At 47.5% G+C, this 27687-nt stretch overlaps 1 protein-coding gene and 1 long non-coding RNA gene across 3 annotated transcripts in view; one reads left to right on the top strand and one right to left on the bottom strand.

Moving 5' to 3' along the window:
- Positions 1-5815, top strand: part of LOC140579577 (uncharacterized) — a 38136-nt gene extending 32321 nt beyond the window's left edge. The window contains exon 3 of the long non-coding RNA XR_011983540.1: positions 5685-5815. This is a non-coding gene — a long non-coding RNA (uncharacterized lncRNA). The remainder of the gene's footprint in view (positions 1-5684) is intronic.
- dnmt3bb.1 (DNA (cytosine-5-)-methyltransferase 3 beta, duplicate b.1) lies at positions 983-26743 on the bottom strand. 2 transcript variants are annotated; one of them, XM_072702244.1, is made up of 22 exons: positions 26605-26743; positions 23757-23841; positions 15869-16019; positions 14587-14681; positions 13743-13901; positions 12793-12945; positions 12207-12365; positions 12007-12114; positions 11343-11484; positions 10277-10399; positions 10131-10175; positions 9697-9776; positions 7524-7636; positions 6755-6938; positions 5974-6058; positions 5743-5888; positions 3742-3832; positions 3116-3264; positions 2733-2842; positions 1865-1934; positions 1646-1764; positions 983-1266 (listed from the first exon to the last, which is right to left on the bottom strand). In XM_072702244.1, exons 2-22 carry the CDS (start codon positions 23814-23816, stop codon positions 1125-1127), a joined length of 2484 nt encoding a protein of 827 aa, XP_072558345.1. In that variant the 5' UTR covers positions 23817-23841; positions 26605-26743; the 3' UTR covers positions 983-1124. The 2 variants fall into 2 exon arrangements, with proteins under 2 accessions (XP_072558345.1, XP_072558346.1); XM_072702245.1 differs by having other exon boundaries at positions 2757-2842.
- Between the last annotated feature and the right edge of the window lie 944 nt (positions 26744-27687).

Raw genomic sequence — 27687 nt, 5'->3', positions numbered from 1 at the left:
ATTTGCGTTTTTTTTTCTTATTAATATTTCAAAAAGGTAGAAGTATTCTCCTGCATAGAGATCTGAGATGCATGAACAACCATGTGTTACAGTGTATAAAAAGGTTTAAAAAACATACAGTACTTTGTTGCAGTTTAAAAATATAGGCTAAGAGCTTAAAAAAAGTAAAATTTTACATTCCATTTATATAGAAAAAAATATAAAAACAGTTCATAATATGTTAATAAGTTGACGTATTTTAATATGCCCAAATATTCCTTGACAAAGGAAAGCTGATACTGTAAACATGTTTTTTAGACAAACAACAGTACTTAATGCACAAACAACAAAGACGTGATTCTGAAAATACGTTAACTAGTGGACCCCTGACCTTTTTTCTTTATAAAACTGATGTAAGTACGAGCTTTGATTGGTCAGCAAACAATACAGCTCATTAACTTCTGTATGTTTTCATCTTTAAATCATTTGTTCACACGAACCACTTTAACCATAACTTCAAATGTTTTGGCCAAAAGTAACTTGGTCTCTTTACTTTGTGCGCTTCAAAAAGGTTTTCTGAACAAAAAAAGAAAAAATGAAAACAGAGTTTAAAACATCATCTCTAGGATAACATTGATAAACTATAAGTTTTGTATTATGCTTAAATAAATCTATTAATTGTACTTTTTTTTGTTATTAAAATAATCAATGCAAAATTTTAATGACAAATTCACCTTTTAATAAAGTATTTTTATACCATCTCTGGAATATCTGTTAAACCATTTGTAGCTTTTTCATTATGTATTTTAAGGAAATCATTTTTTCTTTTATATTAGAACCACAAATATGAAATTTTGACCAGAAATTCACCTTTAAAAAAAGTATTTTAAATATTATAAAATTGTCGCAGTGTGTGATGCTGAGGTACTTGTCAGAGCATGGAGTCCAGCCCATACAGGTAAAGTGTGTCTACAGTAAACCACAGTCGTGAACGACTCTGCATCCTGGTGTTCCGAGCGGAACGTCGGGATCATAAACAACTGACGGAATATGACCCTGTAACTGGCTACAGGAGGACAGCACCGGCGTGGTACGGATCGCTTTCGCAGATGGAGGCTGCTTTGCTCTGGGTGGGGGCTCAGCCCCTATTCGCAGGCAAAGTAGTCCTTGAGGGGGGCGAACAGGTGCCTGATGACCGGGACGCTCCAGGAGCGGCCCAGCAGCTTCTGCCGGGCCCCCCGGCCCATGTTGGACACGTCGGTGTAGTGCACGGGAAACCCAAATATTCTGCAGGGGGGGCAGATGAGCGTCACAGTTACGAGGGGGCGGGGGATGTGGAGGAGGAGAAGGTCATGGGAGATGAAGCAGCTTGACACTCACTTTCAGCCCTGGACTCTGACGATAACTCATTCAGTTGTGATTGTGTATACCTACATTCATTAGTTAGTTTTTAATAAATTTTAAATCCGTTCATTAACTAGTGGTCCCGCACTCAGGAGTTTCCCCAAACAACTTCCTTATTATTTCCTACGTCACTTTCCAAGGTACTGCTTCAAACTCCTCCCCTTATCTCTCATTCAGGAAATCCCTGTCAAACCGAGGCCTTTCCACTGCCCAATGACTAGCCTCGCCCCCCCCCCCACTGCGTCCGTATCAAGGTGGTCACCTTTCCAGCTCCGTGCACCACAAGATGTCCTCCTTCCCGTTCATGATGACGGGGAAGTGCTGGTCTTTTCCCTGCTTAATGGAGTTCGAGCGTGTGGTGATGGTTCGCACCTTTCCAAACTGCAAAGAATTATATGAAGATGGTATGTCATGTGACCCCAACACACCCTGGCAGAAAGTCATATCGGTGTGACAGAGGCAACGGCTAATTTGCACGGACCTTTGCCACACGGCCGTGTTCCAGACAGTCCTGAAGTTCTAGTTTGTCCATCCCTGATGCACAAAGTGGTCTGGAAAAAAAAAGGGAATCCAAGATCTCGCGATATTACAACATGACGGGATTTCTCGTGAAGGTGCTGCAAATCAGCTGATGTAAGCATATCGGCGTCTGACAAAATTACCATAGTAGATGCCCCAGATACTTTTAAACCTTTTGTGTGGCAGCATTTTGGGAACCCGGCGGAAAATATAAACGGCGAAAAGGTGACAGACAAAACACGAACCATCTGTAAGCATTGTGGGAAAATAATGCCGTTCACAGCGGCTACTGCTACTGCTATGCAAAGCCATTTGCAGCACCATCTTTACTTAAATCCACTGCACCGGTGAAGAAAACATTCAAAAAAAGTTTTATGTTTGTTATTTATATTGTTTTATATATATTTTTTTTTTTATGTTCAATTGAGAAGTCAAATAGGAGAGAAGCCTGTCATTTGAGTTTGTAGTGAAATATTTTATGGTGCTAGATATTTGTTCTGTTCTTTACTGCATATGATGATGGTGATTATTTAAAACATTTCACCATACATCTGCATTATTTAGCATTTTTTTGTCTTTCAAATTAATCAAATAAAAGGCTGCTTTCCAGTAATATATCTCCTCTTTGAAATTTTCCTTAAAATATTGTTAAAATATCATCCCGTCTCGTTCTCGTGAACCCAATATCGTGTCTCGTCTCGTGGGCTGAGTATATCGTCACACCCCTATTGGCCACTTGTCAAGAAATGATAACAAGGACATTACAAAACAAAAGAACCCACTCAGCTGTAAGTGAAAATGGAGAACATCTGGAGAACCCTCCTCGGTACCTCTGACTCTTCAGGTCCACGCACCTGTTCATCCCTGGAAGGTTCCCCCAGAAGTAGCGGGCGCGGTGAGCTGCGGAGACCTCGATGGCGTCGATCATCACTGGATTGCACTGGAGAATGACACATCACGGTGATCTACCAATCAACATCAGGGTCGCAATTCTTTGCGGTTGCATGCAATGAAAAAGTGTTTGGCTCATTCCTAAATGCGGCGTCAGTGAACAACCACAAATACACAAGCCAAAGGAGAGCTACAGAAATGGAAAGTAACACAAGAGTACAAGCTACGTCCTCCCCACATTGTTAGTGCCTCCAAGCCCCCAGAGTCCACCTACCCCCAACAGCCCCACCCTCGCCCGTAATGGCCGGCTGACGGCTCTGACCTCAAGGAAGCGTGAGATGTCCCTCTTGTCGTTCACCCCCATGGCCACCACATTCTCAAACATCCAGAAGAAGGGCCGGTCCTCGCCCTCCTTCGGCTTGGCCTCGCTCAGCAGCCGGTAGAATTCGAAGAAGAGTCGCCCAGTTCCTTCTGCCAGGGAAGCGGGAAGCGCACGGATGGAGGGGGGGTCTACAGGAACGAGACTGCTCCATCCAGCAGTCTATCATTCCTCCACGCACTCCCACCCAGACCAATCCACCCCCCTCACATCATCAACAGGCAAGTCCTTTATACTAACTGATCAGAGGCGGCGTTTACCGTCACCCCAATCATGCATTTGTGGGGGGGGGGGGGGGAGGAGGGGGGCAAACAGTCACTACACTGGGGGGACCCCCCAGGTAACTTTCCCAGAAACAACAAAGCATCCCCCAGTTATGGTGAATCTGTTTTCATTCACAATTTAGTGTTAAATAATAATATATAAGGATCTTTCTGAGTCTTTATGATAAAACATTTAAAAGGTGTACACGACGCCCCCCTGACGGCGCCCCCCCTTACAGAATCCCCCTACGGCGCCCCCCACTGATGGCGCCCCCCTTACGGCGCCCCCATGTGGTGCATCCTTACCATAGAGGCCCTTCCTGGCGGGGTTGACGATGGAGAGATCGTTACAGGGGCTGCCGCCGATTACCAGGTCAAAGGGTCCCCACTCTGCGATCTGCATGGGACAGTGGTGTGGACACACGACGCCAGTTACTTGCTGGGTCGTGACCAAGAGTGACCGTCACCCACAACAACGCCCGACACCCCCTAATACCCAATGACTGACCTCAGAAAGTCAGTTAACACAAAGAGGCTCGATGTCTCACTTAATGTGTGCCGGGTAACAACATTTTCAACATTAAAAAACACAGCAAATTTCACTACAAAATTTAAAAAAAAAAAAAAAAGACGCATCTTACGTGGTTTTCGAACGATCGCGGTTTGAAAGCATAAATATATATAAAAATATATAAACAAAATATAAAAAGAAAAGCTTTAAAAGTAACCAAGAGGCACTATTTCAAATTAGTGCATAAAGTGAGTAAGTATGGATTGTGCACAGTGTGTGTCACCGGCACGCTGCCTGTTCCGACATCCACTGGCCAGCATCCTAACTGTCATCTAGCACTGGTTGGTGGGGGAGCTGCACTCACTATTTGTGAACAGTACTATAGCATTCACTAATCGTTAATGTCGACATCGCATGTTATGCACGTGCAATTGTTGCGTCATATGTGCTGTGACAGTGATCTGGGTTGAGACCATAAGGAGGTTTTGGTGAAACATTTTTACTCCGTCGCAGGAAACAAAACTTCTCAAGCTCTGCAATTTTAACTGCGGTTCCATCCCAGGATTCCTTTTCTGTCGCTTTTCTAGACAATGTTTAAAAACTAGTCTAAAGTTCACCCCGGGTTGCTCTCTCAGGCATTCATAGTCATTTTCGTCCTTGCTGTTAGACTCACAGACAGCGCGGCGGGTTCGTGAGAAATTTAACAAAAATCAGCGTGAAGGAGAAAAACGAGCAAGAACTGGCCACCAAAAGCCTTCTGCCGTACGGAAACATTTTGCATCCCATAGAGACAATACTGAGCAGAAGCAATTTCAAATATCATGATGTGAATTTTTTCCAATAGGAAAAGATTCTGCTTGTCGTGGTATGGTGTGGTTGTAAAGATATCCCATTCCAGACAGGTCTGTGGATCCGCTGGAGCTAAATGTTTCAGAAGAGCCTTGTGATCTTACTGAAATTCTGGTCTTTGTTGTAAATCACACCCCCTTGCCCCCACCCCACTCCACGCCCGGCATCAGAGGCACTCGCAGGGTAACCCTGAGGGCAGAGTTTTGGTTCCCAGGCGGGGGCGAAACATCTCCAGCAAGATAAGGGCTTCAGCCCCCGACAGGTGAAAGGTGCAGCGGGGGGATTTTACTTTTTCACAAGCGGGTTTTTCAGCCAGAACAATGTGGCGGTTGTTTGTTTTGAGGTCGGGGGTAAAGACATACAGGTGCAGCTGGTGAAAGATTGTCTAGACAGATCAGGCATGGGTGCAAGAATATGGATGGGAGTCAAATATTTGCACAGACGTTTGTCTCAAAGCCCAATTAAATAAAGACTTCAGCTGCTACACGGCTCCATACTCCCTGAATGCCCTTAATGTCGCACTTTATGCTGATTTGAATAGCTTATTCTTACTGGGCTCCTTCTTTGTTTGGTAGATGTTGTGTAGCTCCTTCTCAAATACTGCTCACACACATCCATGCGCTCGCTGGAAGCTCAGCCTAGCTGCACTTACGCCTAGTCGACTCCGTCATGGCTGCATGTTTGTAATGTGCTGCCTCACTTGTGGGTCACTTTGGCGGCTGCTAAATGAAGTAAATGTAAATATGTAAATCTAGCAAGTCGAACCCATGAAACAAATTTAAGGCTTTATCATCTGCAATACACAACCCACTGTGCATCCATCCATCCATCCATCTATCTATCTATAGTCCTTCCTGGGTCTCAAACCCTCACCCCTGCATATCTTTAGGCTACACCCAGTGGCTCCCAGCAGTGGCTGACACAGGCTCCTCGAGGTGCCGACTCACATCCTTCCTGGTGATGTTCCTCACGTCATGGACGTACTGGATCTTCCCTTCGTGCCGCACCACCCCCACCGAGATGGAGTCCTCACACACCTCTGATGCCACGTACTGGCCCACCTTGAAGCCCAGGTCCCGCAGCACCAGGTACCCTGCAAGCGGCACGGTGTTGGACGTTACAGGAACCACCGCGGCCGCCCCGGGGCGCCGTGCCACCTGTGTCAGACGGGCGCTCACCCGTGGCGATGCCGTCGAACAGCGAGAGAACACGGATGGGGCGCCTCTGCTCTGCTGGTACAGCCGGGTAGATCTTGGGGTTTTCCTGGAGAGGAAGTGAATTCCGAATCCGGGTGAATCACACTAGGGCCAACATTTTTAAGAAACACTACATATTACATAAAGCACTACAGAAAACAACACAAACTGCCTCACTGTACATACAAAGTACTTACTGTCACATACAGAGTAACCTTTCTACAATCTCTGTCTCTTAAGCTATAATGTTAGTATGCCTGGGTGGGGGTCGGGCAGCCAGATGACCTTGGAACCCCAGAGGCTATTTTTCTCCCTTCTTGGGAATTTTTGGTTCCTCTTCTCCATTGTCACCTGACTTTCTTTCTTTCTTTGATTTCATTGTCTTTCCTTTTCCTCGTTTTTTGTATTATTCTGTCTTAATGATGTATCACAACACACCCATGTAGCCTTGGGGCGACTCTGTGGTGAAAGGCGCTATTTAAAAATAAACTGAATGGAGCTGAATTAATCCCACACAGATGCACACAGTGACACATTCTCTTACATAATCTCCGATAGAATCTCTTACTTGTCTCTTGTAAACAGTCACACACAAACCCCAGAAAGAGCCCCCCCCCCCCACAAACTGTCAACATTTCCCTTTTATAAACTGTCACCACCAATTTACTCGTATAATTCCTTTCCGGCTCCAGTATAATGTAAACCACACTAATTATGTGGCAGCCAGCAGGGGGTGACACAGCCAGCAGGGGGCGACACTCACAAACTCCTGCCCGTTGTCGTTCACGAAAAACTCCTGGAGCTTGATGTTCCAGTCGTGGCGCCGCTTCAGGACGCCGTAGCGGGCTGGGGGCTGGCACATGTAGCAGCACCAGGGGTCCAGAGCGCGGGCGCTCTCTGACGCCCCTGCACCCACCAGGATGTCCAGACAGTCGACGCAGAAACACCTGCAGGGGGCAGTGTGCAAATGACGAGTAAGAGGATGTATGTATGCTTGCCATATTATCCCAACATCAGGCAGCTATGAGGTTACTGCCTTGAAAAAAACAATCAACCAATTAGTATGTAACCCAAGTAATTTAGACACCCAGGGGGGGAAATATCTCGTTAATCTTGGGCGCTTAAGGGCGACTCCGCTAATGACCTTTAAGTGTTTAAGTTTGACGTTAAGTAGGGGGGGGGGGTTCATTTTTCAATAGCAAATATTTAAGTGAGCCTGGGGGGCAGGTCCTTTCTAAGCAGAAAAATTTAAGAATTTAAGTAAGGTGAGGGGGTGTGGCCAGAGAACTGGGGAGGGTGTGTCCTTAGTCAACAGTGAAAATTGAAATGAGCAGAGTGGGCGTGTCCTTTGTCAGTGCTAAATGTTTAAGTGGGCCAGGGGGCGTGTCCATTCAGCCAGGGGGCGTGTCCATTAAGCCAGGGGGCGTGTCCTCTATCCATGCTGCACATTAAAGTGAGCCAGAGGGGGTGTTCATTGAGCCAAGGGGGGGGGGGGGGCGTGTGCTCCATCAGTGTCAGGGGTGGGTCTTCACCTGCAGCAGTTGGCATTCCCACACAGCAGCACCTCCCTGCCCCCGCAGCACACGGTGCAGTAGGACTGGTATCCGTCATCATCATACATGTAGCACATCTCCAAGTAGACATCCTGGCCAGGTGCACAGACATGGAAGGAGGGTGGAGACACATGTTACTGTCACAGCTGTAAATGCCCCCCCTCCAGCATAGAATCCAGGCCTCTGTGCTCATTAAAGCCATACACCCCCCCCCCCCCCACACACACACAGACACACACATGCATGCAAGCATATACACACACATACACACAAACAGGTTTGTAATATCTTTGTGGGGACTCTCCAATAATTTCTATGGGGAAAACGCTAATCCCAACATGACGACCTTATTCCCTCCCCAGCCCTAACATTAACCATAAGAGAGGAGCGTGCACTGATTACAGCGTGTGACCGCACCTGCCACACGACAAACCGCCTCAGGGATGAGAGCGCGAGTGCAGCCGCGGCAGGTGACACCTCAGCACCTCACCAGTCCAAATGGACCAGTGTGAGTTTTTTTCCCCGTGGCTGGAGTGACATAAGTAACCAAACAAAATACGAGGCTTTTGCCATTATTACTTCTTTGAATGCATTCACCGATCTTTGCGTGGACCTTCAAAATGGTCCCCACAACATCAAAAAAGAGGGGGACATTTGGTCCCCACAATGTAATATAAACATAATCCACATAGACAAACACATATATACACAGGCACATCCGTGAAGCAGTGGTGAGGATGTCGTTCGATGAAACCACTGACTATGCATTCCAAAACGTTTGGTAAAGAAGACACACGTGTGCACAAATGTATATGAAATCAGCACATCCCCACAAGCCGAACGTAAACTGCTATCAGCCAATGAAAATCCAGGGCTGAAAACCAGACACGCAGTGATAAGGACCCCACCATGACCTCCACCACAGGGGCCTCCCACTCTGGGGTGCAGGGGCGCCGTCAGGGCGACGCCATGTGTTTTGAATCGGCGCTCGATTAGCTGAACTATGTTGAACCGATCCGTCATCGGGATCCAACCTGCTCTCCTTACCGACGCTGCCAACAAACGCCATGCATTCGTGACATTTAATGGGGGGAATCTGAAGGCCCGTGACGCTGTGGAATTACGAGCTAGAAAACATGACAGTGATCCCTCGAGCGGTATCTGTGCGAGAGCGACGGCCCTCGTCTGACTGTGGGGAGCTCTGGGTATTACACCACTTGGTGGGGGGGGGTCACAGTAAAGGCGGCTACTTAACGAAAAGCGATGGGGCCGCTTGGGAATCGCCAAATGTCCTGGATCAGCACATGATTACAGACAAGCACCTTAGGGCACGAAGCCACTGCAGGCAAAGACTGACCCGTCAGCCACCAGTGAACACAGTGGCTCGCGGTCTGGGCCAGCATCCGGCTCGGTCCGGAAGAGTTAGCATCACCATGATCTTCATTCCATGGGCCTGCCCCTGACATTTGTCTCTGTCTGATTTTTCATCCTGTTGGGGCTGCAGTTTTCAGGTCTGTTTGCTGCACCTTTTAGTGTCAGTCTTTTACAGTGATCCCCCACTATATCGCGGTTCAGCTATCGCACCCCCACTATATCGCGGATTTTTCCCAGACGCATCACAGTTCTCTGCGGTGTGTGTGTGTGTGTATATATATATATATACACATATTATTATTATTATTATTATGTTACTCATATCCTTAGCCCGACATCCATATATCATATGTGTTTACAAAGTGTGTTTTAATACGTTTACATGTGTTTAAAGCGTGTGGGAGTGGTATTTTAAGGCTTAAACTATTAAAAAAATGTTTATTTATATGGTCTCTCTATATCGCGGATTTTCACCTATCGCTGATGGGTCTGGAACGTAACTTCCGTGATAGGCGGGGGATCACTGTAATTCTTACAATAATAATAATTAGTTTGTCTCTAAACAGCTACCGCTGGTTTTGAACCAATCTAGAATGATTCACACCCCCAGGGCCATGAACGGAGGCCATCCCAGTCCCTTTAAACACGTAGCTGCTTCTGGAAACGAAACTCCACACTGAGCGCCATCTGCAGGCCGTACCCTGAAAACATCAGCCTTTCCATATCCAGGTACGCCGCACCGTTTTTGTGGTCATACTCGTTTTTTCGGTGTTAGTACCTTGCATGTTTGGCACAGGCCTCCTTCAAATAGCGGATGAAACGTTGCTACCCTTGTCTTCCCACAAGAGAGACAAAATTCTGGCAAAAGAGAAAGCGAGTGAAACAATGCAGTTCAATAAAATGAATCACACAATGCCTAAGGGGCGGGGCATGTAGGCTAGGGGGTGGAGCAACATCAGGGGAGGAGCCTAATCAATTGCTCAGCTTTTATCTTGTTCCATTGTTATGTATATTTTCTGTAATAATTTTTTAATAACATTTTCCATTCTCTTGCCCCATTACCCTGGTCTACACCTTGTCTTTTCTCATTTCTTCCTCATACTTGTACCAAACAGCTCTAGCCCCTCCCCTCTGGTTCACTTGACCCTGCCCCCATTCCCAAATAAGGTCTGCATTCACAAGCACACGCCCACACACTGCCAGAACATTTACCTTCTATACTTCTGTGATTCTTTAAAACTTCATGAAACATTTGTTCTGAAATTAAAACAACAAATGAATATCAGCCTTATTTAGATCTGTGTAATTTTACAAGAGAGCCACAGGGGGGCGCTGTAGGTACCGGCACGACCTCTGACCTCGGCTGTACACGTCCTCCGTGCCCTGCTTGGCTTTGCACAGGCCCAGCCTCGGCCTCTTGGCTGCCGGGAAGCACTCAGTCAGAGCGACGTCCAAGACCTGCTGGTTCAGCGAGCCGCTGTCTGAAGAGGGAGAAAAGCAGACAGATCTTTTTGGGGGGGGCGGGGAGTCGGCCATCATCACAGACGCTAGTGTACTTTTCCCAAGGGGCGATCCCGGGAATACCTCAGCATTCCACGGAAGCATCAGTTGCACGGAGCACACACGCAGGACCCCCCGGTATCTCCTTCGCCCTGGGGGGCGTGAGAGAGCTTTTCACAGCCCCTTCATCCCGCCCCCATGCCACGGCCTCGCCCCTCCCTCCCGGCAGACAGCTTTCTGTCACGCTGCCAGCCCCGACAGCTCACATCAACACAACACAAACTTAAGCATGTATCTGCCTATGCTTTAATACCTCTGGACATCTTACTCATTCTGTGTAAGTTTCAATTTAAATCCGCACATGTAGTTATTCATGTTCCTACATTTTCCTTTTTATATTACTTATTGTTTCTTTATCTATATTCAGTACATTTTTTCATGTAATTCATTGTATCTGTCTTCATCATCTCATTTTTAACCTGTATATTCAATTTTTCATTAATTGGTCATTTAAATTTTTTATTGCGCCTTTATACGGACGCTTTCCAGGTTACGATATTTCGACTATATGATTGGTAAATGTTTTTCTTTTTCAGCACATTATTAAATAAATTACATAAGATATTCAACACTTTTTTATACAAAACAGGCTTTATGTCAATGATTTTTGCCCAACTGTAGGCTAATGTACGTGTTCTAAGCAGGTTTAAGGTCGGCTGGGCTGGGCTATGACGTGTGTTAGCTTAGGTGTACAGTATTGAAATGCATTTTCACCTTACGATAGGTTTGTCGTAACATAATCCCATCGTAAGCTGGGAAGAGGCTGTTTTTGATTCTCTGTTTTTGACTCTATGAGACCCTAATACCCTCTGGGGATCCATGAAACACCACCCCGGTGTTTAACCAGCCATCAGTCCCACTTACCGGAGTTCTCCATGGGCTTCAGACCCTCGAAGCCCTTGGGCAGAAAGCCCCCGTAAGCCCAGTCCAGCATAGGCTTGATCTGATCCTCGGGGCTCTCAGTGTCGCAGAGGGGGAAGGTCTTCTCTGCTCGGAGACTGGCCATCTGCCGTGTGGACATTACATCGGATTTACTTAGTAGACATTTTCCTCTAAAGTGACATAAGATTGAGAAAGCAGAGTCAGACAGTCCCTGGGCTGAGGGCCTTGTTCGAGCGGCCAGTGGAGAAATCACCATGCCGACTCTGGGATTTGAAATGATAACCTACTGATGATCAGCACCCACTGAGCCATACAGCACAACCACATCACGCAGGATAGAAGCTTATACATTTAGGCCAGAGAATTACAACCTGTACACAAGCAGAGCGTGGGGGGGGGCGGGGTTTCAGACCCCCATCTCTGGAGATGTGAAGCAGCGCTACTCACTGAGCCCCACATGAAGAGCCACATCGCACGCGGGATCCGAGGCCAGAGATACTCGCTGGCTGATTACGCCACACAGCGATCCTGTGGTTTCCTTTCACTGGAGAACTCCAGTGTCTGATTAGCATTCGTCGCTAATCGCAAAGCGCAGAATCACAGCCTTGCCTCGACTGGCCCTCCCCCTCCCCCTCCCCACACTCACCTCCAGTGCCTGGAAGATGGCCCGTCTGTAGGAGGCCAGCTTCACGTAGGAGGCCTGGTTGAAGAACTTGGGGAAGGCCACAAACGACTCCAGCTTGTCGGCAGACACCTGGGGGGTAAAGGAGGTGGGGGAGGTGATCGAGAGGGACCTCAAGGCCACAGACTTTAGCGTAGCCGGGGGGGCCTGGCTTTCACTCCCACCTCTGAGAACTTGCCGTCCCCGAACCACTGGAGCCATCGCATGCCCAGGGAGGCCTGCCGCTTGCCAGTGGCACGCCAGCTCACCACGATGCCTGGCCACCAGGAGAAGCCCTTGATCTTCCCCCAAACCAGCTCCCCGACATGGAAGCCTTTGCTGTCCTGCAGGGAGAGGGAGGAGCCAGAGCGGATGTGACTAGCTGGATTGAGCCTGTCGTACTGGTTTTAGCCTTTTATATTGAGGCCAGAGCCTGTCCAGAACACAGTGTGTGACACGCTCATGGGAGTTTCACTTACACAAAAATGTTCTGAGGGCAGAACAAAAAATGGTCTCTGCTACAATTTGATTGGCTATCTCTCTCATTCGCTTTGAGAATCAATGCTTAACAGTCATCTGTTACCAGAAGCATCTAAAATCGAACTGAATCACTTAATTAGTCAACTTGCTTGATGCTTGGTACAGTACAGGTATTGGTACCTCTGATCAGGAAGAAGTCTAAGGTTTGGTAGCTAGCAGAGAGGTTCAGAAGCTTAGCCCTAACTTGGGACTAGAACCATCACCATCCAGGTAACAGTCAGATTAAGGTACCTTGTACTCTGGCTGAATTAGGGCCTCTGAAGAGGAGAGCGACACCCAGGAACCGCTCTGGGCGGAATCCTTGGAGTCGGGCTCCAGGAGATCCAGGGAGGGGCCCTCTGACACACGGGTGGCCAGGTGACATGGACTCCTCCTGCACGGGGTCTAGGTGACAGGTGGGAGACGGCGGTGAGATGTGAGCGAGGCCCACGTGATGACCCGACGTTCTGCACAGCCATCACTGGGATGCGGCGCATCCAGCTTCTGCTCATCCGTGGGCAACACTCAGGGCACCACTGCATCATAACTGCTCTTCCGTGGGCAACACCCAGGGCACCACTGCATCATAACTGCTCTTCCGTGGGCAACACCCAGGGCACTACTGCATCATAACTGCACTTTCCGCCAAATGCAGACACGCTACCCGTCGGCAGTCTGACAGGGGTGGCTTCTTTAAACATCGAACATAATTAAGACGCTGACCATTGGATCGAGAGAGAGAGAATGAGATGGGGGGGTGAGTCTCCCACAAGCTGACAGCAGCTCCCTGACACCCGCGAATGACATGCAGTGTCCCGGAAATCTGTCATTCCGCTATTCACTGGCAGTAAAATGAGCCGGCAGAAGTTTTACCAGCAGAACCCCAGTCAGCACTAGGCTCTAATTTTTTAATACTATCATACCATCCAGACACAATCAAAAAGCATCACTATTCCGGGGGGGTTGGGAGGATATCTACTGAAAATAGTGTGGTGTATGGTAGTAATATACTACTCAAGAGCCCCCCCCCCCATTTGTCTCCCAAATCTATGTATCTATGTATCTATGTATCTATCTATCTATCTATCTATCTATACTTCCACTGAATTCCACACTGCTACTGGACTGCTGAGTCACTTTGCTGAGGAGGGAGCCCCCTGTGGCCACACGCTGCACTGCGCCCCGTCCCATGGGCCCCTCACCTGGCCGCTGTGGGCCTCCTGCTTACGCTGCCGGCCCCTATCACAGCCCCGCGGCCTGCGTCGCGACGTCAGGCCTGCCTGGAAGATGACACGGGGCGGGGGCCTCTGCCTCAGGCCTGCCTCGTACTCGGTCAGGGTCTCGGTGTGGGCGTCGCCCTCCTGTGGACAGAGCGGGCGGGACACATTCACACAGGGACACGCCACCTCGGAGCGGCGTCTCCCATGACGGGCGAGATTCCGGCTGCTTCTCTCCGACTCTCAGATCCAGCCGCTCTGCTCCTGGGCTTCAGGGCATTTTTGGCTCTGACATCCTAATCTCCCCGTAATCCCCTCTAATCCCACACCAGCTCTCCTTCTCAAACCCTCCAGCTTGCTCCCTCTTCCTTTGCCCCCCCACCCACTGCCTGCTGCTCCTCTCTGTCTTTCAAACCCATCCATACATCCATCCATCCATCCATCCATCTATTCACTTAATTTTGCTACCCCCATTCTACCCCCCCCCCCCCATTTTTCCCATGACTTATTTTGCCAGATGCTAAAAAAATTAGAGCAGTTGAGTGTTGAGTCATGCTCATGGACCTAACAATGAAATGGTTCTGCTGACCCTGGGATATGAACCAACACCCTTCTGATCACACATACAGAGTCCTAACATGCTAAGACACACAGCACCTCCCCACCTGCACATCTTCATGGTTCTCTCTGTTCAGGAGGCTAAATCTGGCGTTCATTGACACCTTGGATTGTGTTTCACGGTTACATTCGCTCACACCACGCCCCCATCCTGTGACCGGCTCTCCCATCCCCTCACAGACCCCTCCTGTAACCCCCCTGTGGCCCCTACCTTGCTGTAATGGCACTGCCAGACTCTCTCCTCATCCGTCTCTGAGCGATTCCTTTTCCTTTTTCTGCCCAGAGAGAGCAGGTTTGTGTTGGTGTCTGTAGAGAAAGAGAGAGAGAAAAAGGTGAGTGTCTGTGCGTGTGTGTTTGTGTGTCTGTGTGTGTTTATGTGTCTGTGTGCGTGTGTGTTTGTGTGTCTGTGTGTGTCTGTGTTTGTGTGTCTGTGTGTGTCTGTGTTTGTGTGTCTGTGTGTGTCTGTGTGTGTGCGTGTGTGTCTGTGTTTGTGTGTCTGTGTGTGTCTGTGTGTGTGCGTGTGTGTCTGTGTTTGTGTGTCTGTGTGTGTGTCTGTGTGTGTGCGTGTGTGTTTGTGTGTGTGTCTGTGTGTGTGTTTGTGTGTCTGTGTGTGTCTGTGTTTGTGTGTCTGTGTGTGTCTGTGTGTGTGTTTGTGTGTGTGTCTGTGTGTGTGTGTGTTTGTGTGTGTGTCTGTGTGTCTGTGTGTGTGTTTGTGTGTGTGTCTGTGTGTGTGTCTGTGTGTGTGCGTGTGTGTTTGTGTGTGTGTGTGTTTGTGTGTCTGTGTGTGTCTGTGTTTGTGTGTCTGTGTGTGTGTGTGTCTGTGTGTGTGCGTGTGTGTTTGTGTGTGTGTCTGTGTGTGTGTTTGTGTGTCTGTGTGTGTGTGTGTCTGTGTGTGTGTGTGTCTGTGTGTGTGTGTGTTTGTGTGTGTGTCTGTGTGTCTGTGTGTGTGTTTGTGTGTCTGTGTGTGTCTGTGTTTGTGTGTCTGTGTGTGTGTGTGTTTGTGTGTGTGTCTGTGTGCGTGTGTGTTTGTGTGTGTGTCTGTGTGTCTGTGTGTGTCTGTGTGTGTGTCTGTTTTTGTGTGTCTGTGTGGGTGTCTGTGTGTGTGTGTGTGTGTCTGTGTGTGTGTGTGTGTGGGTGTCTGTGTGTGTGTGTGTGTGTGGGCCAGGGGAATGCAAGTGTCAGCCATCATACACACACTGGCATCGTGCCTCGCCAGATGCCCCCTGCGCCTGACAGACGCCCCGGTCACGACCCCTGTGGCACGATCTCAGTCACACGAACACTCGTGAAAACCCCGCACGCCTCCAAAGCTCCTGCAGAGACCGGCAAATCCGCCAAACCTGACCCGCAGGTTCCCTGCCTGCCCCCGTATGTGTCTGGACTGATTCTCAGACGTGCCTCTCGCTCCCATGTGACACGCCTACAACACACAGGAAACCGAATACGCAGACGAGGTGGGGGGGGGGGCGTGTTGAGGTTTAGGAGACTCTCACCTGGGGTGGACGCGGTGTCTCCGCTCTCTTTGGGGCTGAACGGTGAGGGGGGCTCGGCGGCAGTCAGGGGGCTGCTCTCGCTGGCGCCCTCTGGGCCGCTGTCGCCCTGGGACAGGTTCTCCAGGGCCCGCGAGTCCCCGTTCACGGCGGCCTGCCCAAAAACCACCACGAGAGCAAACGTTCAGCACCATTCCCGTCACCCACACTCCAGCCCACGACGGGCTGCGGCGCTCGCCACTAAATATTAAATATGCACCTTCCTTAGGAGATGCCGAAGCAGCATATTCTGCTAATCAGCTACCTAGTCACCATCTTCCGGCTCCATGGACTGTCACGGGATACTCGGGATCCCGGCTTGGGCGCACGTCTGCGTTGATTTCCGACAGTTTAAGCTCAAGGGGCACTGCATATGATGGTGGGCTCTATCAAACACTGCACCTCCACACACTGCACCTCCACACACTGCACCTCCACACACTGCTGCCCGCACACCCCAGTCATATTCTCACGGATATCACCGACCTCGTCCAAAAGACATGCAGGGAGCAACAAATGATAAAGTGAATCGACATCTTTCGTTTCCGGCATAGTGGTACCACAAAGCCCCCCCCCCCCCACTAAACCCTATAGAGGTTCGCATCTGTTACATGGCGTGCTGACAACAGTGCCCCTTTGCCCCCCCTCAGGTCCGGAACACGCAGTCGAGCATCTCACAGAAAGCGACCCCCCCCCACCCCCACTCCCCCGACCCCCAGCAGCATAGATATTTTCTTTACACCAACACCCCCAGCTTACTGAGCGAGACGTGAGTCGGGCTCAGATTTCACTGTCGTTTTATCTCCCCCATTTATCATGGGCGGAAAAGCACGAAATCGTCATGGGGAGCAAGAGGGAGAGGGAGAGAGAGAGCAAGAAAGGGAGCAAAAGAGAGAGAGAGCGAGAGAGAGAGCAAGAAAGGGAGCAAAAGAGAGAGCGAGAGAGAGAGAGAGAGCAAGAAAGGGAGCAAAAGAGAGAGAGAGAGAGAGAAGAGGAGGGGGAGAGAGAGATCTGCCAGAATTGGCGCTGTTGTAACTTGAAGAAGAGATTACAAAAAAATGTGGATCCTGCCCTGAAAGATTACTTCACCCCCCCAACGTGAAACAAGTCACTCGAAGGATCTGATGGACTCAAGGAAGGACTGCCGTTTGTCCTGGTCTGTTAGCCGGACTTCACGCGGTTTGTCTGTGAGCAGATGAACAGGTTTCTGTGTTAATAAACCTGTCACGGGCCCTATGTCACATAGAGTGAGTGTTAAAATGAACCTTGCGAAATACAGCAATTACACTGAAAATTTACATTTGATTTATTAAGCAGACACTTTTACCCAAAGGAACCAATATTGTTGAGCAGCTGGGCATACATAAACAAAACGTGATGTGGAAGTGACATTTCACATTTAAATGTGCGATACTCTCTTGTGCGAGAGTTCCTGATGGGTGAAACATCGCTGTACTACATTCAGGTAGTGGGGGGAGGGTTGGCATGGGTCACACACAGTGTGTCTTCTGTGGGGGGGGGGGACACAGACAGAGGTGCTCTCGCTGCCCACTCCCTCCCTGAGCTGGTGGGGGGAACAACACTGGCTTCAAGGCCCCTTGGTCACAGATTAGGTGACCACCCCACCCCCCCAATCTGCAAGTCCCTTCAGGCATAATGAACGATGGGTGGGTCCCCCTCATTAGAGAGATTAAAGCCACACACACAAAGACACCATTCCCCACGCATGCGGCAGCAGTCCCCGGACAAAGAGACGGCAATGTGTTCGCGAAGAGTCTGTCCAGAGGAGCCCGACGGACATAACACTTGCCAGAGTTCAAAGGTCAAGGGCAAGATCCCTCCAACATACACAGGTTCAGGGTTGCCATGACGATTACCGTGGGTTCACAAGGAATGGAAGACGCAATTCCACATAATATTACATATAATTTCCAGATAGGGTGGCACGGTGCTGCAGTGGGTGAGCACTGCTGCCTCACACCTCAGGGTCCAGGGTGAGTCTCCGCCCCTAGGTCAGTATATGTACAGCTTGCATGTTTTCCCCTGAGTTGTTGTTGGGGTTCTTCCAGTTTCCCCCTATAGTCAAAAAACAGGCTAAGTTGAATTGGAGTGGCCAAATTGTCCATAGGTATGAATGGGGTGTGTCTATCTACCATCCAGTGTCTCCCAATTTGGTCCTAGGGGACCCACATTCGGTCCATATTTTTGCACCCTCCAGGCTCCTTGCCAGACATTCCACATTTTTGCATCTGGTAGGGAACTGGGACCGTCTGTGGGTCCCCGAGGACCGGATTGGGAAACACTGATCTAATCTAACTTGTTCTGTCTTTAATGCTAATAAGATGATCTGATGTGTAGATCATATCTAGCTCCCAGAAGTCATCTCACCAGCTACTTACAAGACTTGCAGGAGATGCCTGAAAGAGCCATGGGGGCGGGGGGGATGTGGTGGGGGGGGGGGGGGAGGAGGCGATACCTTTCAGCAAGAGCAGGCCGCACACGCTGACAGACTGACAAATGGGGCAGCTTAGCGCTGGGATCAGAGGGAGCGTGTTTGCATGGGATTTTCTTGGAAAATACGTCGCGAGGCCTGTGCTCCAGCTATCTGAGGGCTAATTTAAAAGTGGGTTTGCACAAGAAGTCTGAGATGAAGCTAGCAATGCTACTAATTTACCATTATTATTATTATTCTTATCAATCTTATTAGCCAACCCTCCACCTTCCAACTCCTGATCCAGTTCAGGGTTGTGGCAGAGACTGGTGCCTACTGTTATTATTATTATTATTATTATTATCGTTATTATTACTATTATTGCTGTTGTTGTGACTGTTGTTGAGTTTCCTTCCCCATTACTGTCCCCTACCCAAGATATCTTTCCAGCCACAAACCTCTTCATGCCCTAGATAGGTGTCGGGTTTCAGCAGAAGCACTTTTGAGAGCCCACCATGCACCGAGCGATGAGGCGGGGCTTTGCTCGTTCCAGCCAATCAGAGCCGCACAGTGCGGCGCCCATCACAGCAGGTGTGGGAGCCTGAGAAAAAAGTGGCATGAGGTGATTTGGGGGGTAATTCTTTCTTTTTTGCCTTTTGTGCTGGATCTGTGGGGCCTCCCTCCTTCCCCAAATCCCCCCTGCCCCCCGCCCCATACAAAGGAGCCTAGATGGGACTCTAACGCACCAGGCTTTTGTAAACTTCAAAAAAAAAAAAATAAGTCAAAGTCCTGAGGCCAGTCTGTACCCAGGTGGTTACGCGGTCCATTTAGCGCCATCCAATGGGATCGCAGGCTGTCTGCTTTGATCACATTCTCAAAATGGGGGGGGGGGGGAGTGGGGGGGCCACCTCCACATTAGGCCCGCAGGAAACTGAGGCACGGAGACCTTTGGACGGCGAGGTGAAGGAGTACAGAATTACGGACGGCATCAGAATTCACAATTAAATTATATAAATATTCGGTGGAATTCTGAACAAGGAAACTGTTGTGCGCGTCGTTTTCAGGGGAATTCCACAAACTTCAGGAAATACCCTCAACATGCAACATTGCGAACGTTAGATCTGGAGATGCCTACGATTCTCACATGGGGTCTCGACGGTGCCCATACGTCGGCGTGCCGATATCGCTTTCCATCGAGGCCATAGTAGTGGCACGGTGAAAATTTGCCAGTAAAAGCTCAGGTGATCCTAACCCCGAGGGTCTGGACAGGAATCAGCGTGAGCAATCGCTTGGCAGAAAGACAGTTACATTTCTCCGTAATTAACAGACAATGAAAAACAGGATTAGCTATGTGGAACGTGTTCATGGGAACAGATTCAGAAAATGACTCGTCATTGTTGACGTTTTAGAGGTGACACCGTGGCCATCGGGTTTTCACGTCTGCAGAGTGCAGCAAAACGTACCGTGATTTTTCCCACGATGGCTGCCGTTTGAGTCCCGAGAGCGTCACGCAGTGACCAAGACAAAAAGCTACACGTCCTGTTACAGACGCATCTCCCTGCATGAACTGGTATCTCCATCAGAACATCTTTCTTATCATCACCGAAGCTAATCTGGATATCTCCGACACAGTGGCATGTACCGACAGTGAGTGGGAAGCCCTCATTCTTCCCAAAACTCTCTGATTGCAGCTTGAATCCTGGCTTCATGCCTTGGTGACTAAGGCCAACAGGCTGGTCAGTAATGGAGGTTCTCTACACTCTATATTTTGCTTGTTCTGAAGTTCAATTCCTACCAAACAATGGCTCAGAACCAAATTTCATCTGTTTATCTGTCTAAATGGCCAGATTGGTGGATCTGAGGCTAGTGATATGTGTCAGCAATTAAAAGGTTGCCGGTTTGAATCCCATGAATGCTAGGAGTGATTCTACTCCATCAGGCCCTTGAACAAGGCCCTTAACCTGCGACTGCTTCATCACAGCCCTGCAAGCAGGCCCTCGGACTTTCAGGGAAAATCTGGGGGTTGGTGACAAAATTGGCACCCCTGGAAAAAAACTTCACACTGTTCCATTCAGACTAGTGCTGAGGTATCACCAGCTGGGTTCTCATCCCTGAGGTGGTTTGTCATGTGGTGGGTGTGGCAACGTCCTGTATCAGCATGCGCTCCGTATCTATTTATAATTACTAACACATTTGTCCAGGACAACCTCCAATTTACGCATCTACACATCTGACTAATGTGGCAGTTCAGGTTGGGTGGATTAGGGTTAGGACTCCGGGTTTATTCAACTGTAGAAGGGGAGACTCTTTCCTGGGTCTTGAACCAACAACCATGCCACGTCATTAAGCACTATGCTACATCCAGTGCAACTGGCACCCAACAGTAGCTGAAACTGTAGCGCCAGGTACCTTGCGGCAGTGCTCACTGCATTACACATTACAGCCTGACATTAAATAAACAGAATCTGACTATTCCCTGCATGCATCTTGCACATCTAAGTACTCCACATTACTGAGGTAATACAGCAAGTTACTCATGTAAATACTTGTTTTTGCCAAAGTACGCTAATGGAAACCAAAAGTACTTCTTATGCCTCAAGGTTTATGTACATGGGTCTGAACTAAAGACTTTGGGGAGGGATAAACTAGTAAAAATGTTTGGACTGAATCTATCCCTGCATAACTGCTATTAGAGAATCTAACGGTGACTTGGAATTATTCGCGCAATTCAAGGTTTCTGGATGGTCAATTTTCAGTTTAGGGGGAGAAAGAATGGATAATATTATTGGATAGTATTGGATAATACCAAGAGTAATTTTGCAAGTTACCGTGTTAGAATAGCTGTGTGAAACCCAGCAACCCAAAGTCTGACACACACAGGAACACCCAAAGCGGAGGACCTGAAACATGGTGAAAAATACTGCGAAGAAACAGCCATTTCATGGGTGAGATGCAGAAGCGCAGCCTGACCCAACCCTGCACGCCCTGAATACAGATAATCCCAACAGACCTCCAGGAAACAAAAATCCAGACACTGGTGTTAAATGTCCGCTCTCTCTTTAGATTCCATAAAAAAACCTCTTAAGGTCTATGCTTTAAACTGGGAAAACCATACCCTGAGGTGAAAGGCGGATTCCACGTGCTGTGATGAAGCGATATCGCATTTTCATTTTGAAATTGCTGCTATCGTTGAATATGCTATCCTAAAATGAATTTTATTGTACAAACATAAGGCGTAAATTTCTGATCACAGACAACTACAGTAGTTTTTCGTGAATGAATAAAGTAGCCTGTCATGGAATTTAAGAACTACACGGTAACAAATACAGCTTAACTTAAAAAATAATAATAAAAACGTATCAAATAGACGGTGTGCAAACACCTGTAGGTCTTATGCTGTTTCAGACTGAGAAGGATGTAGTCTTATTATATTAATAAAGTTTAACCATTACGTCGATTTATGGCAAAAAAATCTGGATCATATTTTAATAGCAGTATAATTATCTTCTTTGTGCTACAATAACACTTAAAAAGCTGAGGGCTACATTTTTTTTCAAGCCAGGAATACAAAATTGGAATCCAGTCACACTTTCCATAGTAATCATTTTTGCGTAAATTATGGTCACACTAATCTTAATGAGGAATTTACCGGACGTCGTTCACGCCGCCGTTTACCGTTTCATGTGCCGAACCTCCCTGCAAAACTTATGGTCTGCAAATTCAGGAAATGGTGCTGGGATTGATTTTACCAAATACGCCGACGATGACGGCAAAAACATCTAGGAAACATTTACGGTGCGCACGTCAATCCTACTATGCGCACTGTCAAGGCAAAATGATGCAGCTCTTTAAAACTGAAGCCAATTCTCTATGTTCAAGGCTTCACGAAATACGGTTTAATGCAAGCAATTAAACGTCAGCACGGGTTTCAGTTCCCCATTTAAAAGTAATTACAAATTTACTAGCAGTATAAAAAAATATTGAGAGAAAGTCTGGGCGCTTTAGTATTCCAGTTCGAGTCTTCGTCGTGTTCTGACGTGTCGTTTTACAGAAACGTCAAGCTTAATTACAGCGGGGCACTTTTTATAAGCTTCTCACTTCCAGGTTAAATTTGCTTTAGAGGGTAAAAGTGAGCTTGAGGGTGACTGTAAATGTCTACATTTCACAGGCAAACTACACAGTTAGCCTAAAGGTTAGCGGGATTTGTAATATTTATGAGCATGTTTATGTTACACGTGCGAGATCGTATGATGCGAGCATATTTCCACATGTTTCCAACCATCCTCCGACCGCTAAGTCAATACGGGGTCGGGCTGCGCCGGAGCCAGTCCCATGCAGGAAGCAGCGCCAGATCGCTGGGTACACACGCTGGAAGCAATTTAGAAGCACTATTTCAACCGAAATTAATGTCCCTGGACCAAGGTTCAATTAACTCCATGGCGAATACAGACGGACATTCTTATAAATAAGCATTCACGTGGTATTTAAAAACGTAGCCTACATCCTTTTTTTCTCAATCAAAACGCTTTGCCACGGACACAGATGAGTCTTTCCACGGACAGGTTTGCCCGTGTACGGACACGTTGACGATCCCTACCCTGGACTGTGGCAGGTAAACTGAGAACCGGGAGGAAACCCACGCAATTCAAGGAAAACATGCAAACCCCGTACATACACACAGGAGGTGGGATTCGAACCAAAAAAAAACCCGGAGGGGAGAAGCAACACTGCTGCCTCCCTGATGAATGCGCGTTTGTGTATGTCCGTATGTTATCTGTATGCGGACACATTTACGTGCATGTGTGGGTGATTCACGCGAACAAACGGAAATTCCCTGGAAAGATACCGTAGCACGTGCGGCCGCGGGTGCTGGCCGGTACAGGGGGCGCATGCGAGCTGAGCGAAAAGGGGGCTCGCATTTAAACCCAAACCGGTGCACGATCACGACAAGTCGAGTCTGTGGTTGGGGCATAATGGGCCCTTTGTGGGGGCGTCAGCTTAGCTGTCCAGTCGCATCGCCAGCCGAGACCGGCTGCGTGGTTTTGCTATCGGAGGTAAATCATTAGACTGTGTAAAAAGAGGAAGGGAGATGGGGGTGAGGGGGAGTAGTTTCTGAAGGGCAGCCGTGTTAATGGGAGAGGTAGAGCTGGCCTGGAAACGCAAGGGTGGACAAAGGGTGACGGAATAATAAATGCTCATCGTGGGAAAGGGGTTAAAAACCTACTATAAGGCAGAAGTTTGTCTTTGTATTAAACCACACCGAACGTGATCTGCATGCACTCAGGTATGAATACCCACCAGGGGCACAAAGAGCAGCAATGTGGCAGGGAGCGTTTTCCAGAATCGGGTGTAGGGCGCATACATTCTGGCACCCTGAAGAGGAGCCGCGAAACAGCACTGGGGCCCTGAGCCTGGTCTTACCGTTGCTGTAAGCTTGTCACTCTCCACCATGATAGCAGAAGAGTATTTGTTCGATGGCATCAAAGTTCAATTTCTTCCTTGTAGCCTGTAGATAAAATAGGGCAGAGTCAGGCACTGAGCACATAACCGGAGCTGCGGTGTTTGTCACCACTCGAACTATCCATTTTGGTGGGGCCGCTTAAGTTTGGGGGCCCCCTTTTGACCACAAACAGTCACTACACCCAGGGGAGCAGGAGCCCCTCAAGTGACTTAACCGGGGCCCTGGGTAAAAGCTCTGCCGGTTTGCACCTTGCTTAACTTTGTTCTGACCAATTAACTGATACCGCTACACAAATAAAAAACAAGCACATGCAAAGCCTTATTAGTCATCTGTACATGTATGGGAGAACCTTAAATCAAAACAAGTTACGTTACTGAAACTATGAGGTAGATGCTTTATAGAGATGTTGTCCGTGGACAAGCCGCCACCAGACCAAAAACGCAAGTGGATTACAGTTAAGGTGACATCTGTCCTGACAGGAATATCCAACAATTACTTCACACATCAAAGCAGTTTACCATTACATTACAAACTGTGCTGCCAATTCAGATAAAACATCTCAACAATCACAGAACATATAAACCCAGACAGCTGTTGGTATAACACTCAAATTAATTGCACTAAATCATATAACTTGGCAATCTGAATGGTTCTTATACATGCGGTTACCAACATAGTCCAGAAAAACACTCTCTAATGACTAGGAAAAGTACGTCAAGTTTAGACTTTGGAAGAGACTAGACACAGGCAGTTTCGGGGGAAAATGGTGCAAATGCAGGGCTTTTTTTGGGCAAACCAAAGGAACAATAAGGGTCTGGGGGGAGGACAATTAGAATTGGTTCCCCGGGACAACAGAACACGACAATATACTTCTCTGAGCAAGACCGGACTAGTCAAAGGCAGTTAAGGGCACAGCAAAGAGGCTTCATGTGTAGAGAAGAGTCTACATGAAATAAGAGCTTCTTAACAAAGGGCATAACTAAAGTAATTGCTTGAAGAGGAATGCTCAATGCACCTGAAAACAGATGAGAGAAGCCTACCTTTTCAGGGAGAAAAATGGTAAACATTGTCTGGGTACTAAGCACATGTTTGGCCCTGGGACTATCTGGGGGGGGGTGGAGCCACCAGGTGTCTTATGGATTATGGATCTCAATCCACACATTGCGCATGGACACCACGAGGAGCCGCGTACGAACCCCCCCGGTGGAGGGGGTGGAGGCGGTCAGAGACGCCCTTTTGTTGAAGCCGTTCCTACTGTTTTCCTACCTGATTACCCTTTACCGCAAGGCAAAGAAATCACAAAACAGACAGCTTCAGATTGAAATTTCATACATAGTTAGACATGACTGAACATAAAAGTCCACAGCTTTAGGTATTATTTAATATTCTCGCATATTCCCGGACACACCTACACCCCCACCTCCACTTGGATGGCCGCCTAGAGTGTGTAAAGTTCCTTAAGCTTTGGGACAAAGTTTTATTTTCTATAGCATTTAAGGGACATAATTGTATTTAAAACCCCAGTTCTTATTCCCCCACAGATTTTAGCTCAGATCTCACTGCAGAAATTCTCAGCTTTGTTGCTGCTGTTCCCTCATTGGCAATTCTGGCATCTTGTAGTTTCCATGTTTCTTCTGCAGAATTTCAACTAAATAAATCAAAGGCTAAAAAAGTCAAGACCTATGGGGGGGGGGGGGGGAGAGAGGTTTTACTACTATATGAAACCAGACAGCTAGATCCCGCGGATTGCCGTCTAATTACACTCTCAATGCATTTGATGGTCTGAATACAAGACATAGCGGAGGCATATTAAACGTGAGAGGCCGGTTAGGTCTGTGGTCTGCGGCGTTCTCAACGGAATCACACGCACATGTACAATTAGCGCGTTAGTGTCGCGCCAGTTTATAAAAAACTGCGAAACCTCAGGAATGCAGACAGGTGGAGAGATTCTGTAGTAATTTTAAAATCTGCCATTTATTGCTTTTTTACTTGGCATTGTGCGAGTAGAGCAGGCGACAGAGAATTCTTCCATTTCGGCTCCGTATAATGTGTCTAGGTGTCGCCTATTATTATTACAATTCTTTGTTTTGGTATACTTTGCGTGCTAATGACGGATCACAGACTTGCGTGTGTTTATAATGTTATGTTAATGGTTACGTCTAATAATCATGTTAATGAATGCCTGCTTTGGGCTACTTGTCAGCGCGGCATTCAACGGGCAGCGTTTACTTGTGTGTTGAACAAGCAGAGACGGCGTCGCTTTGGCGAAGGGACTAAAGTACATCGAGAAAACACGTGTTAATGGACTGGGGACAGAATAAACCCAGCGTGTACAAGTGAGTAAAACTGCTTTTAGTCGAAAAGGAAATACGTTATGCGTTATAAAATATTTTCCACACGCAACATAAATAATCAGAAATCATAAGGTATTTTTCCCCATTTGTACTTATAGCCTATGTAGGCTACTTCAGAAGGCACGTTGTCCTTTTTTTCTCACTCCTGCTTGAAGCCTCCTTACATATAAAAAAGTAATCAAATGGATAATGCATTCCCTACTAGTTAATAATACTTAGTGAAAAGTTCATAAAAATGCAGAAGTGCATCGGAAAAATCCGCTGCATTAATTAAACGGGCTATAGTCTAGCGTTTCGTTGTATATATTACCATGAAGATGGAAACATCGCTCGCCAGCTATAATAGAGTGGATAAACTATTGTACTGATCGGGTCTTGCTGTAGCATATGCTGGAAGCGTGTGATCGCAAGTATCGTCCATTGAATGTGAAAGTGGAAAAGACAGAAGAGGTACCTGTTACGGGAGCCGCAGTAAGGGATCGCGGAGTGCCGGGGTCGATCGCTCCCTTCTGACTCTAGCCGGAGTGTCACGTCGTTTCAGGACCGACCCCGCATATACAGCGCATTTGAGCCGATATGTAAATATAGTCCAGTTTTTCCTCCCACCCCCCTCCCGATTTCCTCCCACCGCTGTGGCTGGCTCACTTTCACACAGCACTCAGGCGTGACTTTTCCCAGGTCTCGAATCTCACTGTAAATACACTACATTTACTTATCATTTAGAGCGCCTTTATTATTCTCCGTAATTAACCACTTATAATACTAGCTAATACTAGCTTTCAGCTGCCACCTCAGAGTTTTTCACGCTCTGAAGATTTTTTTAATAGTCCAGAGCTGATAAAAATACAATGCATAAACATTACTCGTAACTTTAAATAATAACCGCTAATGTATGGCGTGGAACAAAAAAGACCAAAATTTCCATTTTCTATTAAACATTTTTTTATGTCGCCGTTTAACGTACTGTGTGTATTTAATTTGGCCTTTTCTGCGCTTGCTAGAAACAGGCCTATTTTCTAGGGGGGAAAAAATCGAGAATATTACCCCTGTACAGGGTGGGGAATCCGAACACCTGGGTTTGTGTATTCAGGATCTGTGTGAAGCAGGTGTAGCACAAGACTTTCCCTAAAGCCTCTGCTTCTATTAGACCCCCTGCCTCCTTCCTGTTTGCTTTGGCGCTTGACTGCTGTCTGTGCTATTTGCTGATAATATTACGCGCGTAAAGTATGCTGAGGACATTGAACCCCAATTAAGCCGGTCCACATAATAGTAAGCAGCCTTCCCCAAATTCATCATCGACTGCTATTGTTAGATCTTGAAGTAAGCCCAATGATATATTTATTCGGCATTGAATGTTTGCAAAAGGGATGTCAAACTGCAGATATCAACTGGATAAGTGTGTTAAAATCTTTTTATGCCTATTTTCCGGTATATTCTTGGTGTGACCACATAGCTGATCTTCACTTGAATAAATAGGCTACATATGGAAGATTCACACTATAAATTCCTAATGTCTTGTTAATTTTGTCAGTGAACT

Source organism: Paramormyrops kingsleyae, chromosome 18, assembly GCF_048594095.1.
Source record: "Paramormyrops kingsleyae isolate MSU_618 chromosome 18, PKINGS_0.4, whole genome shotgun sequence".
Lineage (NCBI taxonomy): Eukaryota > Metazoa > Chordata > Actinopteri > Osteoglossiformes > Mormyridae > Paramormyrops > Paramormyrops kingsleyae.
This window is presented reverse-complemented; position numbering and strand designations above follow the sequence as displayed.

Excerpts from the sequence above, each read along its gene's own strand:
- dnmt3bb.1 (XM_072702244.1), bottom strand. The coding sequence starts at position 23,816 with ATGCCATCGAACAAATACTCTTCTGCTATCATGGTGGAGAGTGACAAG. Across the intron at positions 12,115-12,206 it reads GGGACGGCAAGTTCTCAGAG|GTGTCTGCCGACAAGCTGGA; the intron begins GTGGGAGTGAAA and ends TTTACCCCCCAG. Across the intron at positions 1,935-2,732 it reads GTGGACCTGAAGAGTCAGAG|ACCACTTTGTGCATCAGGGA; the intron begins GTACCGAGGAGG and ends TTTTTTTTCCAG.